The 18683-nt window shown below is 41.3% G+C and overlaps 1 protein-coding gene across 6 annotated transcripts in view; it reads left to right on the forward strand.

Moving 5' to 3' along the window:
- chl1a (cell adhesion molecule L1-like a) overlaps positions 1 to 18309 on the forward strand; it is a 50798-nt gene extending 32489 nt beyond the window's left edge. For 2 of the 6 annotated variants that reach the window (XM_035905659.2, XM_006785512.3), the window contains exons 21-28: positions 323 to 527; positions 709 to 831; positions 2581 to 2766; positions 9115 to 9228; positions 9511 to 9672; positions 9997 to 10173; positions 11152 to 11224; positions 17458 to 18309. In XM_035905659.2, the coding sequence (XP_035761552.2) occupies positions 323 to 527; positions 709 to 831; positions 2581 to 2766; positions 9115 to 9228; positions 9511 to 9672; positions 9997 to 10173; positions 11152 to 11224; positions 17458 to 17671 (1254 nt within the window). In that variant the 3' untranslated portion in view covers positions 17672 to 18309. Of the gene's footprint in view, positions 1 to 322; positions 528 to 708; positions 832 to 2580; positions 2767 to 8117; positions 8157 to 8602; positions 8666 to 9114; positions 9229 to 9510; positions 9673 to 9996; positions 10174 to 11151; positions 11225 to 17457 lie in introns of all 6 variants that reach the window. The other 4 variants (XM_087833611.1, XM_006785513.3, XM_035905661.2 and 1 more) reach the window with 4 other exon arrangements.
- The last annotated feature ends 374 nt before the right edge of the window (positions 18310 to 18683 follow it).

Below are 18683 nucleotides of genomic sequence, written 5' to 3' on the forward strand. Positions count from 1 at the left end.
AATGTCTGCTTTCTGAATAGCGCACTTTCTCTGGTGGAATGGTTTTTGTCATTTGGAGGACAAACTCTAAAATGAGATCTCTGCATGCACTCTCATCGTGACAGCACGTTTTGAGAGTTTTTTGGTTGGATATAATTTTTAAACATTTTTAAAAAAAATTATACCCAACTTTATCATTTAAGGAGTTTTAATGCTGTACTTGTGTTGAAAGTTTGAAGGATGCACAGTGGCAAAGTAAAAGAGTGACAAAAAGATGTGTGTAAAGGAGCTCTTTCATTATCTTACTGTCCTTCTTGTTGTTTTATATTACACTCTCTCACAGGTTCACTGGGTGAGGAGAAGAAGTCTCCTGAATCCCGACAAGATTTTAGATTTGAGTCACTCCATGTCCTTTTCTGGAAACAGAAGTCATGTCATTGTGCCAGGACTCGAACCTTTTTCTGAATACAAACTCACTGTTTATGTTTTCAACAAGAAGGGCAATGGACCCAAGAGTGATCCGGTGACCTTTAATACACCAGAGGGAGGTGAGGTGATACTGTGATCACACACGCTAAACAACCCATGCTTCAGGCGTTTATGCACACGTGTTTTCAGTTTTAAAATGAATTGCATCCTTGTGACAAGATCGGTTTTAGATCAGTGTGTTTTTCATCCCAGTTTTTAAAAAAATGTGTGCTTATCTTACCACTGTTGTTGTTTGTGTAGTTCCAGAGCAAGTTAGCGTCCTGACTTCCTCCATCATCCAGAGAGATTCAGTTAGGCTGGAATGGGCACAGCCGCCAAAGTCAAATGGCATCCTCACCGGTTACCTCCTGCAGTACCACCTCAGTATGTAAACACACCACACTTTGTAGACCTTTGTAGGTTTTCCATCATAACAGAGTTGTCTCTGCTGTAACTCAGGGCTTTGTCTGCAGTGTTACAGTGGGCGAAGTGTAAACAGTCGTTCAACAGCAGCGTCGGTAAAGGGACACAAGAGAGGAAAAGATTATTAAAGAGAGAAGGAGGTGTAGAGGGGGTGGATATGTGATACTACAGCTTCGATTTACACATATGGAGGTTTAATTTCGATTTAAAAAACATTGTTGCATACGCTATCATCTGCACATCACCTTTTCCCTTCTAATCTCGTGTGGCGTCGTCCCAGACAGTAGGTGGCACTGTGTGACACTGAACCCTCCTCCAGTCTGCAACGGCCTAATTGTTTCACGATACTTTAGCCCGTGGCTTGACACTTTCCTCTGTGTTTCTTATCTCATATCCTCCTGCATGTTTCCTCCCAAAAGAAGCATTTATACCAGTGCTCTATGTGCCTCTTGTGCTATTTTATTTTATTTTTATTTTTTTTTGCATTTATCACTCAGAAGCTTTTCTCTTTGCAAAAGAAAAAGAAAAAGCACCTTTATGCTGGAGTACAGTAAGAATGGACAAGTGAGTGAGGGGCTTTCATTACACTCTCTGTTTTCAAAGCCTACACTCTCGTTGGCTGACATTTCTGAAGTCTTTTGTGTAAAATGTGAAGGCAGAGACAGCCCTGTGCCGCCTCCACCAGCACCCACAGAGTCTGGCCAGCTCTTCAATACACTCTGTCCCTCTATTTCTGCCTTTTTTTCCTATATCAGATGTAAGACTTTACACAGTTATTCCCACACACTGCAATCTGTGGGTGTGTTTTTTTTCTTTCAGTTGAACTGATTCACCATATCACTTAAATGAAAATTTGGTTCCTATGAATAAATAATATATGTTGCGCTGCATGTGCAGTATCCTTTGGTTTCCTGACAGCGCTGTGTGATCTGTTGTCGGCAACGTAAAATATCCTGTGCTCTCTACTGCCGCTGCAACCCCCCCCCCCCAAAAAAAAAAAAAAAAAAACCCCAAACATTGTTTTTGCAAAGTGGTACAATGGGCTTGGCACATGAGCTCTCACCTGTGGTTCGGTATTGGCACAGTAATGGCATCACTGAGGGAGGTTTCAAAAGAAGTGTTGCTTTCAGCAGTGCACACACACTGTACTTTGATCTATAATGCATATTTGGTGATATGTTGTGCTACTTTTGATTGTAGCTCTTCTGGTTTCCTTCTACTGCTTCCTTATGCATTCTTCCCCCTCATTGTCTTCCTTCCCATCACTTCTTTTTGTAATTTTTTCTTCCTTTTATGCAGACTTAAAAAAAAAAAATCCCTTCATAGTCTCTGCTCGGTTACCACTTCCTATTGCTTTTCACTTTTCTCATCTTCTCCACCTCCTCTTTTCATCCGTGCACTGCCACTTGTTTACACACCCCTCCTCCTCTTGAGCTCTTTATTTCCCTCTTTCATCTTCTCTCTTCTTTCCTCATAATGTATTCCTCCTCAGCTTACCTGTCACAACATGCATCTGCTACATTCACTTCCTGCATGAGACAGCATAAAATCTCTTCATCTCTTCCTTCCCTCGACCGCTGACCCTCATTATAGCCGTGTTACGCTAACCTCCCGCACGACCCAGCTGCGATGACTTTTTCTGCATCGATACATCACAGGCTCGCTCTCAGCACGTGAACCGACCTGACCATCCTTCTTCTTCGTCTACAGTTAATGAGACTGCACTCGATGTGATTGATTCCAAAGAGATCAACATTACCGGGGCTGACACCAACCATTGGACAATTCAGGGATTAAAGGGGGACAGCCTTTACCGCTTTGACCTCAGAGCGTGCACTCGAGCAGGTTGTGGGCCTCCACAGGCCGAAGAGAGCCACACTGATTTTCCAGAGCCAGGTGAGCTAATGAAATGCATTTAACTTGCGTGGTAGTGTGCCTGTTTATTGGATTAATATATGAAAATCCCACAGATAAAACACAGCACTGCTGTGATGTATTCATTCATACAAGGGAGAAACATCATTATTAAGGCCAAGAATTAAACTACTTTGTATAATTCAAGTGCAGATCAGACTTTGAAGAGGTCATACTGTCATGTTTGTGCATAAAAGCTGTGTTTTAAAAGAAGGGATTGTCCTGATAGTGATATTGGACCTAACTGAACTCTAAGAAAGATGAGATTAGAAAGAACCTGTGTGTTGAAATATTACTTCCTCTCTAGAGCCTCAGTCATCACAGCTTAACCTCTCCAATAAGGAGTGTTTGTCAGACACTATTTAACAATCTAGCTAAATTTAACAATTTTTGTTTAGTTCAGCAGAATACAGTAATATTTGTAGTAGAATCCACTTTGAAATCACATCACAAATCACAAATTTGATTTGATTTGACATCAGAAATTTGTGATATTTTCATGCAAAGCTGAGAACAACTACATTTAAATCATTAAAAAACACAAGGTAACAATTTCAAGGTCAGCAAATAAACTAAAGGGTAATTTTACAACATTTTTAGCTCTTTTGTACAAATCCTTCAGTTGAGAATGTCCTTCAAGATACTAAGGTGGGTTTGATGTGCTTGTCTAGGGGAGAAATGTACAAATATGTCTGTGGTTCAAGGACTAATTGGTATTTTGATAGGGGGAAACATGACATTGTAACTAACTAAAAGTGTTAGAAGTCAGATTGTTATTCAGAGCAACAGCAGCAACACTGCTTGAACTCAGATGTATCCAAAATACAATCAGGCAGACCAAAAGAGACCACACTATCAGAGGATCAATACACGACGCTTTGTTCACTGAGAAAATAAGAATTAATAAACTTGCTAACTAAAGAAAGCGAGACCCCTATCAGAAAAGTCCTATCAAAAACATCTGTCTTGTTGTGGTCTTAGCGGATCATTAATGCGTCTCTAAACCAATTCTCAGGAGGGGAAACAAAGCCAAATACTTGGGGTGGGATAAGATGTGCCAGCACTGCACAGAGGATGACTGAAAACAAATGCTATTTGCTAATGAATCCCACTTCAATCAGAAATGTGTATGTATGAAGAGAAGAGAGGATGAAAATGCAGTTTATCAAACCCGCACCTGCATTGCATCAACTCCAGACGACGTAGCACTCCAGGGTGACACGCTGCGCTCTGTGGTTTGCATCTTTGTGGAGAAGGCTTCATACCGCTGAAGGATAATGAGCCCAACACAACTCGAAGCTTTGTAGAACTACTTGAATACCAAAAGAAGCTCAAAAGCCATGGAGCATCGAATCATACCAGGTTATCAGGCTTTGCACCAGCTTGTCCATTCCAGCTCAAGTGCACAATGCCATTACAGCAAAAGCTGGGCAGAGCATTGAGTATATTACAGAATTCTAGAATTTATGTACATGTTTTGAAGATTAAACTTTTTACCCAAATTTATAAGCTCATATCATTTTTTAATGAGAAAAGCTGTATAGAATGCGAAGCAAATGCAAAATAGAAGTATCTTCACAAGCCCCCTCAGACTGTAAATTATATATATAAGACGAGGGAGCTACTGTAACCGAAACGGGCAAATTAAGTGTCAAGCTGCTGCCTTAAAAAGCTCGCTGAAATTGCCTCCCTAATGTCCTTGTAAATGCTTTCCGCAGTTTGCATATAAAAAGGTACATCTCCAGTTTTCGTGTGACAGCGGCTGTGAATATTCAACAAACCTGCGAGCAGAGGATCCGAGTGAGCCTCCGAGTCTGCGGTTTAGTCTTGAGCCAGTTAGAGTTTAAAAGCAAAACGACGATTTGGAAATTTTGAAAGGATACGCTGAGCATATTGAGTGCAGCTCATTTAAAACCGGAGCGCTGTGGTTCCTCTTTATGACTTTGTTTTGAAGTCTGGCGGCGGACGTGTGCAAATATTTTATCCTTTAAAGACTCTTTTAAATAAAGCGATGTGAGAAATTACAATAATGTGATTAAAGAGACTGTAAGTGAAAGCAGGAATTAAGCTGGTGCCACTTTGCTAACTAAGAAATGCCTGCACCCTCACAAAAGTCTTAGAATTAAGGGCTAACTTGACTCATGTTATACCAAATGAATTTATCAGAGGAGCCAGAAGTTGTAGACTTGGAGCAGATCACTTGCTTAGCCTTGATGTCAGGTAGAAGCAAATCAGTCACATCAGAACATAATAAAGCTGATATTTGACAAAAAATGCTCACTAATTCACAAATAACTACACAGATGGTGGTGGCTTTAATTTATATCTTGAATAAAATCCTCTCCACGAGCTCCTCCTTCTAGTGCTTAGCATCCATTTGCTGGCTCTGCATGTTTTTGATAAAAGTTATTCAGTCTTCCTGAGCTTTTATGCTTCCTTTGAGAAGCTCTGCATCTTGTAGGTGGATGTCCGGCCCGAGAGCCATTAGATGCATTGTTTGTAAATATGGTTGAGTAGAGGCTCGATGCGGAGATAAAATAGCTCTGTTTGAGAGAGCTGTCCTCGGGGCACGTTAGTCACAATGCAGTGGAGGAGATTTATGGAGACCAACAGCACAGAGCAGGGGCAGAGTGAATTTAGAGACGTTAACGGGGAGTGATGGAGTGACAGCAGGGCAAAAAAAGAAAGATGAATGCACGGGAGCTAGTGAGGTCAGGCGCTGAAGTAGTCCTTTTATAGTTCACCTTTTTGACTGAATAAGCTTTTAATGCCTCTCACCATTTAGCTGGGATAAACAGCTGCCTGCCTCGAAAATATTCTGGACAAATCACAGAGTGACATGTCTGAACTACAACAATTACGCAGACCCGCGCACGCGTTCACATGTCTGTGCTTGAAAAGCTTGCAATGCCAGTGAGTTTCTGGAGGGCAAGCCAAAAAAAGGGGGAAAAAAGGGTAAAAGAATGTGTTGAAACATGAGAAACACAAGCAGGAAAAAAAAACAAAGCTAACAGCCACAGAGAACAGCGTGGCACACAGTAGGAAAAATATCTATTTTTCTCCATCAGGTCTCAGGAGATAACAAAGGAGCAAAGATAAAGCAGGCTGCAAAGTTGACAAAAAGCACAGAGGAGCACATGCCTCAAAAGTCACACAAAAATAACCAGTTTCTCTGGAGATTAAATTATTGCTCCCCGACAGCACTTGAACACCTAAGTTGTTATCGGCAACAAATTTGCTAATGGCTCGAACGCATCTATTTATTTACTTTGAGTTTCTTTAGAAAAACAATCACAGTCTGAAGTTATACCTCGGATATCTATGTACAGCCCCCCCCCCTCCCCCCGGATATCCAGTGTTCAGTCTGCAGATTTTCTTGTTATTTAAACTTTTGCTTGCATGCTGTGCTCTGTTTTTGGATCCTGGATATTTTAATGTAAGCTCAGGTAGCAGCACACTTAATTCGCACCAAATGATGTGAGGGATAATACATTCAGGAATTCACCGCATTCACAAATGAGGTAATATGTGTGCCACAGGTAAAGATACCTTTTTTCCTCCCCAGTTAGAAATTCAAACCTTGTTTAAATTCATATAACTATGAATAATGTAAACATGCAGGGCTGTTTCTAGCTGTTTGGTGGGCCCAATGCAAGATGTGGTGGTGGTGGTGGTGGGGGGGTGCGGCTAGATTGGTAAATCTAAATTCAACAATCTCCGGTTGACCGAGAAAATAATAATAAAAGGTAAACTGTGAGGCTCCAGGTGCTGCATTTTAATCAAAAAATTATTGTTATTTTTTTTAAATTTAGGAAACAAAATTCTTCAACATGAGAAAACAATAAAACAATAAGTAAATAAACTGGGCTGTGGTCCAGATGAACACAAACTAAATGAAACCATTACTTGGAATGAAAATGTAACCAGTGTTCTTGCGAATGTGCGGACGGCAACACAAGATGAAAGGAAAACAAAATAGCATATTAAAATGCAATAAACGAGCATCTGTTTTGAAGTGCAAGTAGTAAAACCACAGGCAGAGCAGTGTTTATGTTGCAGTTTGAAAGGAACCGCGTGTAACTGTGAACACAGCCTTTATCATCCGCAACATGTCTGCTTGCTGACATTTTTTTTAGCAAGGCGGCTCAAACACCTTCCACCTCACAAGCGAATCTACATTGTTAACAAATGCCTTACCTTTACCCTGTACACATTACTCATCTTCATTTCCCTCCTTTTAAATTTTTTTGGGCTCAAGCTGAATCGGGATAAACCCTTTCGATGCCATTCAGCTATCACTGTTATTCTCCTGCTGAGGTGATGTGCGGCTGTCGACTATCCCATCATACATGCCGACACATCACTCATTACCTGACAGCTGATGATGAGGAGTTTGAATTACCCCACAAACACAAGGCGCAGCTTCGTTTTCTTTGTAGCTTAGTTTGAGATTATAGCCTACATTTAATACTTAATCATATAATTGCTTCACTAAACACATTAAGGGGTTTAGCTGGCTATAAATGAAGACAGGTCATTTTAATTGAGGCTGAGCATCTGCATCTGTGTATTCCACATATTTAAAGAAACAGCTCTGAAGTAAACAACACAGCATTTCAGACATAAAAGGCTGAAAAATGGTTAAGTAACCTCAATTAACCAATAACTATGTTGCTAGCTATAATTATATACGTTGCTGGTATTGTTGCTGGTGCTTTTCACCTCTCCAGATGTTATCCTCTTCTCTGTTCTCCATGGAAACACCTCTGTAGCACATGTTTAGCTTCATTGTATGAAGACCAGCCCTCAATATAAGGGACTAAATTACAATACTGGTTATTACCAAAATCATTTTTTATGTTTGTATGTGCAAGCTCTTTGTTCAAAATGACGAATCAGAGAAGCCAGATCAAATTTAGCCAAAAAAACAGGAATTCAGTCATTTTTAAAAAACTAAAACTTTTTAGACAGATTTAAAAAAAAAAATTTGTGTTTTCTTGTTTTTATTTGCAATATATGCACGTATCGTCACTAGAATAAGGTTATTAGTAATTTTCCATAGGTAACTGTCAGAAAAAAAACATAGGTGTCATCTTTTGGTTGCACAGTGCCCTCTAGTGGTGCAGATGTCAACCAGACTTCAAATCCAAAGCAGCACTTGATGCAGCTACACACACAGAGCTTGTATATGTTTGTGAGAATGCACTTTTGTTCTCCGGTGGCCCTGCAAATGTGTCAGCATGTGTTTGTGTGCCTGGTGTATAAACCTTAAAGCGGGATTTTCATAAACATGTAATCTTCTGCTTCTTCGATTTCTTTTTATCCCTCTGAAGATTTGTCCCAGACTCCAGCTGTGGCTCCTGCTCAGAGCAGTATGTATCACCGCCCGCAGCTGGTGTAGCTAGCCAACATAGAAGTGGTGGTAGAGACAGACGAGGTTGTAGGCGTGTTGGTGTAGCAAGTAGCTTTCCATAGCCTCAGCAAAAACATGTCCTTCATAGTTGTACAAATATAATTTGGGTGAGTCCTGTATGCCACTTCGGGAGAGACAGAAAGACATTTCTTTGTGCAAATCACTTGTTGGAAAGTGACAGTTGTGGTTTAAATTTGCAAGTCAGATTTATTGTTGTGCTGCAGTTACAGGGTGTCTACCGCGGTATAAGTTGCGCTGTGCTTGTGCAGTTACTGCCATTAATGCAGTTTTCCCAGTCGCTCTAACAAATTCCGCCTTTATGTAGTCTCGCTTGTTGCACAATATATTAGACTTGACAGCTTTTGTAGAAGGAATCTAACATCTGAGGTTTCTCTTTCATTCCAGGCTACAACTGCTCTCTCTCTGTTCCCAGCTCTATCTCAGGCAATTCTACTCATCCTCCTTTAGGTATATAGCTCACACTCACACATGCGCAGCCAATATTAAGCCTGTGAGCTCGTCTTGATGTACTTGAACTTTCAAGTAACAACAGTATTCGAGGCATGGAGTTGTTTCAATCTGCTCTGATATCTACTCGTAGTGGTGGGGGGTGCGCCACGAAATGCCAGCTTTATTTAACGTAGAGGGAAAACTAGATGTCACTCCCGCCCACGATCTATATATCTACCCTTTATGAGCCCAAATCCAACTCCACTCAATTAAGTCTGGGGCCGGGAAATGCCTTTTGAACTGTCTTTTTGAAGGGTTTCTGCTAGACACACTGTTCTCAAGCTGCAGGGGATCCTATTTGCCTCTGCTAATCCTCTTTTCCTGCCTTCTCTCTCCTTTTCTCTCTGCCTGTCTGTGTTTTCCTTTCCTCCTTATTTACTTCCCCCTATTTCTTCTTTCTTTATCAGTTCCAGCCCTGTTGAACATAAGCTCTTACGTGAGTGACACCTTTGCCAAAATCAGCTGGACTGCCAGAGAAGAGCAGCGGAGCTTGCAGCTTTATGTGGCTTATATGAATAACCGTAAGCTACTTTTCCTGTCCCCGCCTTGCTAAACATTGATAGGAATTTAAGGTTGTATCATGTTCAGGTACACCTAGGGATGTTTTACATTAACACCTAAAAATGTAGCGTAAGCCTCCGTGGTTGCTTCAATCCCTTCCCTTTAAAAATGGATTCAGATGTGTTTAAGTTATATTTAGTGTAACCATAATACTGGAGAACCATTTATTAGTCGCCAACAGCACATCCTCTTCTGCTAATACAGACTTGCTGCTTGTGCGCTTCCTGTGCTTGGCTGTGTAGGTGATGGGAACTGGCGGATTTCAGAGGCTGTAAACGCTTCTCAAAGTTTCCACATAATTGACGGGCTCGAACCGGGGACGGTGTACACCGTGCGCCTCATGGCTAAGAGGCTGCTCGATAATGCTAGTATTTTCGAAGACGTTATCGAGACACGCACCAAAGGTAAGAGAAGCAAAGACTGTCAGCGTCAGTAGATTTTAGTGATAACAACACCAGCGTGTCATTATCAAACCGACTGAGTGAGTGACTGACTGTGCTGAACGTGTGAATTTATTCATTTCTTTCTTATGAATCCTTGCACATTTGCTTTTGTCTTCTTCCTGTCTAACATCTGAGAAAAGAGTCAGTGTGACATCAAACCTGAGCTCATCGCATTTTTTTTTTCAATCAAAGATCAAGTTGTTTAAGAGTGCTCGAGTGGTTGGGCCCACCTAATAGACCCGGTGTGTAAAGCTGGTTCTTGAGCTCTCTTTCACTTGTTTTCAGGTGCTGCAAGTCAAGAGAGCAGCTTTTCAACCCACGGCTGGATAATTGGGACCATGTGCGCTGTGGCACTGCTCACCATTGTTGTGGTCATTGCCTGCTTTCTGCGGAAAAACAAAGGTGGCAAGTATGCAGGTACGCCATCGCCACAGCGACAAGAAAAGCTCGCCATGGAAAAAGGTCAGTTAGTCCTTAGCCAGGGTTGAGTCCCCCAAGTTGTTTTGAGCTAAAATTGAAATCCTAAAACTACTACCAATTTATCAGGATGATGCTTTTTCTTTATAACTTGGGCCTCAACCCTGAGCTCAAACCTGTTTATGCATGTGGGTCACCTTTGCATGCACGGCAGCTACAAGCTGCAAACAATTGGTGCGGCCGTGTTAGTTGTCTTAGTACCGCTGATTTCATACTTGTCAAGACAGACAAGCGGGAATCAGCCGCCTTTGTTGCACTCCTCTCCACTGCTCACCTGAGGAGACCTTCCGAGCTCTTCCATCTCACTATTGTGCTGCCATGTATCAGAGTCAAATTCAGTCTCACAATGAGCCTGCCTGCAAAGTGTCTGTTCACTCTGTTTCTTTCCTCTGAACCTTCATGCTTCCCCATCTTCTGCCCACTCCACTTCTTTTCCTGCTGCAGCTGTAGACAAAAAGCACTGAATTTTTCATCAGCTCCTTTGGATTCCCCCCTTTTGCCCATCCAGCTCTTTTCAAGGAACCCCTCTTTTAGCTTTCTCAAACGCAACTGGTCTTTTCAAAGCGTTGTTTGCACAAAGAGCTGACATCCAGCACTTTGTGCTAGACACGCAGAAGAGAGGGTTTCCATGTAAAGACTTAATGTAATGTTTACACAGATTTAGCTGTTCTCAGATGGTTTTGGTCGTGACTTCTCGATTTCTAATCTTACGGTGTTGAGATTGCGTATCGCTAAGTGGATCTTTTAAGCTTAGATATGTTCAGTTTTGACATTTCTGCAGTTTCCAGAAATACTGCTGTTTGAGTTATTTTCCCTTTGTAGGATGGTAAAGACAAGATCTTCTAAACTAAATCTGAATCCGGAGACTTATGGATGCACACACGAGTAAAATAGGATTGCATCTTTGTGTGAAAGCGTTGCACTAACAATGGTGCTGAAGTGTCTGTCTTGCCCTCTCTGCAGTGAAAGAAAAGGAAGAGCCCCACTCTGACACAGAGTCACAGAAAATGAATGATGACACCTTCTGTGACTACAGGTGAGCTTATACCCCTTTTCTGCACGCTGCAGTCCCAAAGATTGATGAGAAATGTCTATTTTTTATTATCTCAAAAATCACTATGCTATAGTCAAATTAATATGTTGTGCATATGTTAAATGTTTTCCGGCTGAAAAATAATTTTTTTGTCATGTATCACTGTGATGTCTTTCCCTCCAACCTAAAAGCAAACCGCGCATTCATGAGCTTTACCAGGATGAACCTAGAAGCCAGTGTTCTCGTCATTTAATGGGCTAGGTAATCACACGGTGTAGTTAAAAGTAGTGGTTAACACACAGCACAAGCTTTGTTCCCTTTTAGTTGGAATTATGTTCTTTTACTCCTGATGACGTGCATGTGTCTGTTCTGCAAAGTGCTTAAGTCACGTAGTTGCTTTAGGCATCAGTAGGCCATTTGTGTGCTAGTCTGTGTATGCTTTTATATATACATTAATATTTTTGGGGGGGAATATTTGTGCACTGCTTGCCTCCTTTTGTGTGTGTGTTTGAGTGTTTTATTGGTGTGTGTTTTTAAACTTGCTGTCATTCTATGTAACGCAACTTACTGCGTATATTTCTTTGAGATAAATGCTGCAATTTTTAGTCAAGAGGTCTAAATATTAAAATTATTCCATAGACTTCTAATGTCCATAGTTTTTGCCCTCCCTTATGAAAATTCTCAGGTAAAAAGTTAACAAACACCCTTGACTGCAGCTGGGGCAGGCTGGAGGCATCAACAAACGTCGAAATGCATTTGTTTACTTGGCATTTGCACGGCTTCAAAATCCAACAGAGAAAAGATTAATAGACATGATCAGTCTTTAAAATATCTTTTTCAGACAACAGCTCTGATACCAGCTATTTAAACTGTTTTTTTTTTGTAAATCTAGACAACAATTAAACTGTGATTTCACTGCAGTCTCACACTGCTGACATGAGCCTGTGTTACTGACAAAGTTGCCCATATGGAAAAGATATATATAAATCTTATAAAGCTTGTATCTGTCTTGTATGAAACTTGTATGAAAAGCATACAAGAGTGAAAACACATATAAGATCCCTTGAAAAATTATATAATGAAACTTGTATGTTTTGGATACTTACTAAAACAATATATGAAAGTAATGAGAAAGTGGCCACTTTCATGAGTAAATCATATATGTTTTTACTATTTCTTTTCCATATGGCCTTTCAAACACAGTTGTGTTGCGTAAAAAGTTAGACATTTGCAGTCGGCCGCATAGTGAAAAACACGCCATACTGTTAAGAGTGGATTCCACTTAGAAACAGGAAGCTCGTTTAGTTTGCAAGTCTTGTTCTCTTTCATGCTTCTTGTTTTTACAAAAGGAAGTTTTCATTTCAGTTTAGCTTTAAGTCGTAGACCCACTAATAGTTCTTCCTGTTTAAAGGGAGTTCTTCCTTCCCACTGTTGCCAAGTGCTTGCTCATATGTATATATAAAATAGTTTAGCAAACTTTAACATGGAAAGATGACTTTAGGGATAATAAAGGTTATTGAAACATAACTAGTTCCTGTCTGTAGTGCCTCAGCTTACTTGGGAACTTAATAGATGCAGATTTACTTAAATAATTTTAAGTAGTTTAAAAAAAGAGGAAGCTCCTACTGCACACGCACAGATTCTGGATACACGATAACTGCTGATGGAAAATATACGGCGAAAAACCAGGTCTTTGAGCCCGAAGCAGGCAGCTGTTGTACTTTATAATAGCTGTTGAATTTCCATTGTTTGCATTGTTTAGCTGCTACGGTGATAATTTTGGGGAATCGAGCGAATCCTATTTTGCTTGACAGCATTGCGGCAACTGTGTGACAATGGTGTGTTTGTTTGTGCAGAAAGCACCTAAAATAGCCTCTTCTGCCTGCTTTGATTCTTCTCGTCATCGTATTATTCAGAACATGATTACTCACAATTGTGTGGTTGCTGCCAATTGCGTTCCTGTGCTTCTTGCCAAGACTGTAATTCTGTTAAACAGGAAAGAATGGATTGTCCAGTGTCCATGACCCTGTTTTTGTATTACGGACCACAGCTACTTAGTGGCTCAGATTTGCTTGATGTCGCAATTGTGATAGTGAAAAGTGCCAATGGGAGTGAAAAGTGTTGCAGGCAATCTACTTAATGAACAGATGCAGTCGGTTCGTTTCAATAATGAAAACAAATAAGCAAGAGACGTGTAAATTAGCAGGTCAAAAATGAGCAGATCTGATGATAGAGCGAGAAATCGACTAAGAAAAAATGCCATCCATGCGTTTCCTGAGAAAGCTGTTCGTTCTGGAGCAAGGGGGAACGCCTGTGGGGTCTCAGAGGCTGTGGCAGCTGTTCTCTTGGTAAATCCAATCGCTCAGTCGGAGTGTTTATCCAGAGTAGGCGTCCCTGTTTTGTTTTTTGTTTTTTGGTGCATGCCGTGTGACGCTGCAGCTATTTATTAAGTCAAATCAAGGAATCTTACTCTCAGCCAGCTGTGGGAACAATCACTTTCTGTAAGATTACAGTTAAAATTACAAGGACATATTGTCTGTGAAGGTTCTCAGTCATCCAGGTCATCGTAGTCAAAGGAGCTTGCAAAGAAAAGCATCTGGACTTCTTTAAATTACTTGAAGACGTTTCACCTCTCATCCGAGAAGCTTCTTCAGTTCTAAGGTATAAACCTAGTGGGAGTATCCCCCCACACCCAGTTTCACACCTTGGCTCAGGCAATTAGAGGATCATCGGGGGGTCCTTTTGTCCCTCTGTGGGGGGACACTCCCACCAGGTTTATATCTGGGACTCTCCACCATTTGACCTTAGAACTGAAGAAGCTTCTCGGATGAGAGGTGAAACGTCTTCAAGTAACTTAAAGAAGTCCAGATGCTTTTCTTTGCAAGCTCCTTTGACAAGGACATATTCTAACATGCTCCAGGTCTGAGCATCTAGAGACATTTTTGATACTATCCATTTATTTATTTTTAACACAGTGCTGTCAAACGCAATTTACAACGCCACATATGGGACCCACTTATGATAAATGTGTAAATTTACAGAAAACTATGTTGCTCCATTTCCACAGCTGGCCTGTAATTATAAAAATGATAAAATATCAAGTTTTCATTAATTCACAGAAAATTCATTATAAAAACGAGTAAAAATTCATTTTACTGTAATAATAGGAAAACAAGAACGTCCCTGTTATTTCATTGTTTATCTGTTAGTGTTTGGTGTAAGGGAGCAGTCTTTGTCAGGAAAAACTGTAAAAAATATACTTAAAAGTGTTAAATCTATGCACTCCTTCACATTTTCTAAAGCTCTTTAACGTGCTGGACTGGAGACTTTGGTGGGCCGATTCTGGCTCCCGGGCCTTATGTTTAACATCACTGGTTCAACTGCTATCCAGTTCATGGGAGACTGGGGCCTTTCTTGGCCATCATAGGGCAAGAGACAAGGTACGCAGTGGACACGTCACCTCTATTACAGGGTCAGTATAAACAGTTGTAAAGGTACCTGGCACATATGCGCTTTTAAAATTTAATTAAATTTCGTTTTTTTTTTCCTGGACAGCTGTTCTCCTCCTGATGCTCCACATGAAGTTCTCCTCTGTTAAATCAAAGTAGCAGTATTACCGACGACCACAAATATGTTGGGGCACAGCTCCAAATAATCACGGTGAAGTGGTAGAGGACAGAGCCAAAGCTTTGGCACAGCACCCACAGCTTTGGGCCATCCACCAGTCCTATTTATATGCTCATTCTCATAGCTTCGCCCCCTGACTTTCCAAATAAATTAACACTCTTAGCAGCAATTATCGCAGCCAAATCAGCTGCCAGATAAGAAATGGTGCAACGTGCATTAAACTGCTAGCCACAAACTTTAATAAATCACATTTGTGGGATTCGTTTAAACGCTCTCCTCCCCAGATTTTGCACTCTGAAAGAGAAACGCACACACAATGAGGCCAAGCAAGAAATAACTGTGTCCACACCCTCTGAGTGACTCATTTCTAGTAGTTTTGCACCGGCGACTGTATTATGCATTAATTGGCTCAAAATAGGTTACATGTATTCATTTAGGGCTGCATGCTTTAAAAAAAAAAAGAAAAAATGAAGTGGTGGCTACGATTCTGCAAAGGTGCTGCAAGACTTCCAGGCATCCTTTTGGTAAAGTACTATTTTCTGCAAGGTTGATGAAATGGTACAGAAAGTCTTAAGAATGTGCCCAAGTTTTTTTTTCTTTTTTCCCACATGTGAAGAAAGAACTGGCAAAAAAAGAGGAGAATGCTGTGATATTGAATTTCTTTCTGACAAACTTTATTTCGGAGCTCGCAGGGCAGGCGAAACCCTGGCGTTTGTTTGTGAGCCAGTGCAGATGCTTTGCTGCAACTATCTGTTTAGAATGCTTCTCATGGTTAGTTTCATGAGTCTGGTCTGACTACTGTCCCCCCAGAGTGCCCTTAGCCTTACTATGATGTTGTTTTCCTGGCTTTAGAGCTGGATTCAGGGCTCTGTAGTGCCCTTTGAATCTCTAAAGGCAATAGACCACCCACCGGTATGCCACATGTCTGGGGAGCTGACAAGTGGTAATTATGCTTCAGATGATTTCTCTTTGTAGACAGCCCTCTATCAAGCTCTATTGCTTAGCCCCTCTGTCCACTGCAAGAACAGCAGGTGTCATGGCTGGAGCAGGCCGTTAGCCAAGCGTGTGATGCAATTTTTTCCTCAGCCGGTTTATGTGTTTCTTTTTCTTTTTTTCCCCTTCCTAGCCTGGTGAAAGCTCTCATGTTCTCATACTGCTCATATTTTTATGTGCAATTTGGGAGAAGGCAGCAGATGCAGGGAAGTTATTTCTCCAGACACCTTGAAACTAGAATACAAACAACTTCAGCTTCACGATCGGGAAAAATACACCTTGCACCTGAAGTTTTGCTGCCCCCTCTCTACCCAACCCCACCAAACCAAGTCAACATAGGTAGACAGGAAGACAAATTTAATTACCTTCTGCCCCCCCCTCCCTTTTCCACCTGTAGCTTTTGAGTGAGCTGGGGCTCAAAAGCACTCAGCCCCATTTTATCATGGCATTCAAAGTCACTGTGGGCGGGCTGCGGCGGTGGCATTCCACTGCTCTTAGATAACAGCCACTTATCTGCAGCGCTCTAGAGTCGTCAGAGAAAGAAGGTTTGATAAGAGCTGAAATGTGGACCTTATGTGGCTTGCATTGTAAACGGCCTCATGAAAGCGGGCAGATAAGATTGGTTATTAAAAAATCCCTGCGAAGGAGAGCCATTTTATAATCTCAGCTTGAACCGGGTCTCTGTGCTAAAATCCTGCTCGAAATGTTGAGCTTTTGTTTGACACAGGTGTCAACTGCAATATGCCTCAAATGGCGCTATCATGCATGTGCCACCTGAGCAACGCAGACGCTCTGTGTTATGAATACAAAGAGAGAGAGAGCGGGCGCGCGCGCGAGAGAGGGATAGAGGTGTTGCCAAACACTGATCGTTTAGGGAATTTGAAAAGAAAGACAGGGAGGAAAAATATCCTCAGTGCTTTGAGGTGACCCCCACGTCTTGTAGCAAGACACCTGCAAGTTGGCCAGTCGCCCAGCCTTAAATTGGCATCTAATCTCCTCAGCCGGAGTGTGGGCCCATGGGAATACTACGAATGACAGGCTGTTTGTCTGGGATTGCATATGCCCCACCTCCACTCCTCTCTTCCTTCTCCCTTTCTCAGCCTTTACCCTCCGCTCCGCCCTCCACCCCAATACACAAACACACACACCTCCCTCTCGGCTTCTTTCTCACTGCTCTCTGGCAATTTCCATTGCTGGCTCTAAAGAGATTTGAAATTGCCTTCGGTCCTGAAGCCCTGGCAATTAGCAATTAGTGAAGTGATTGTAGCAACCCGTTCCTGCCTCCCTTGTGCTCCCTTTCCTGCTGTGCAGCCGCTGGATCCACCCCTGCCTACTGCCTCTAGTGATGTATTGAAACCATAAGAACTTGCTTCATGAGCCCGTGTTTCTCTTAGCAAGCATTTGGCAGTTTATATGTGCTGATTATTCTCTGTTTGCTGGTGTTTGTGTGTGTAGCTTTTAATTTCGTGTGAAATACGTAGTGTGCTCGTGTCAAAGACGGCCTCTTAAGGCGACATGTTTTGCGCTCAAAACTGTTTGATGTGCTATACCACGAGTTTATTTTACCCACTGCACCGCTGACCTCAGCCATCCTTCTCTGTTCTTCTTAATGACAGCGACAGCGATGAAAAGCCACTGAAGGGCGGTAGCCTGTGTTCCCTGAAAGGAGATGATGCAACTGGGGACAGTATCAGCAGATGCACCCTAGGCGACTATGCAGACGGTGGAAGAGAGTTCAATGAGGACGGCTCATTTATTGGGGAGTACTCTGGACACAGGCATAGAGGCTCTGTTAGCGAGCCCAACGGACCCAGTCTTGTGAACATATAAAAGCCGAGCTCCAACTGAACTGACTACTTGAGATCCTTTCAGGATACTTTTTCATTCAGATTCCCAACATTCAGTGAAGCTCAAACAGCCAAATAAGGGAACTGACTCAAGCAAAAAGTTTAAAAGCGGGTAGAAGTTTTGCCCACAGCCTTTAATGGTGAGAAAAAAGGGGGGGAAGTGTGTTTTTGTACATCCTGTATGAAAAGTGATTAATGTAAGATTTTAAAGTTTGATAATTTTATTAATGATGAAGTGTTTTTAATCTTTCAGCCACAGTTTTACATCTACTGTAACAAAGGCATACGATAAATCACTTTCCACAGAGTAAGTGTGCATTTAAACGTCAAAACATTTTTTTTACACAGCAGATGAAACTAACACATACAGTAGATATGCTTATGTGTTTGCAGCATGTTTACATATTCATGGCGTATAGTTCAACGCAGGGTGTCGTATTTATTAAAGACAGAATCACTCTTATGATTACAATACTGTTCTTTTACTGTACAGTTTGGTTGTTAATAAGCAAATGTCAAAGTCGATCATTTGTAATTTTTTTATAATCAAAATGTTGATGTTCTTTTTGTGTCAATATATCAAACGTGTGTTTTCTTGCTTTTATATATCAAACAGACAAAGGTTTCAGCAGCATTTATTCGTTTTTAGAAAGACAGATGAGTTATCTTCTTGCATTTGCAGTGGAGCGCAATCATGAAGTTTAAAAAGAAAAGGTTTCACCCCAAGCCCTCAGCACTCACAAGTACAACAATTTGTCATAAACCTATTTGTAATTTTTTGGGACTTTTTCAGTTATGTGCCTTAAATATCCAGGATATAACAGGATGAATCACTCTACATCCTCGAAGAATTACCGGGAAGCAAGACTTTTTTTCCCCCTGTCAAATTCTTAATGTCAGGTACATTCTCTTCTTTTTCCACTTGGTGCAATGACTCATCAGCATCGGTTCATTTTTGGCAACTTAGAAAAAATCCCGTTGAAGCTGAAGAGAGA

The sequence above is a fragment of the Neolamprologus brichardi genome, chromosome 20 (assembly GCF_056152115.1).
Source record: "Neolamprologus brichardi isolate AB-2024 chromosome 20, ASM5615211v1, whole genome shotgun sequence".
Classification (NCBI taxonomy): Eukaryota; Metazoa; Chordata; class Actinopteri; order Cichliformes; family Cichlidae; genus Neolamprologus; species Neolamprologus brichardi.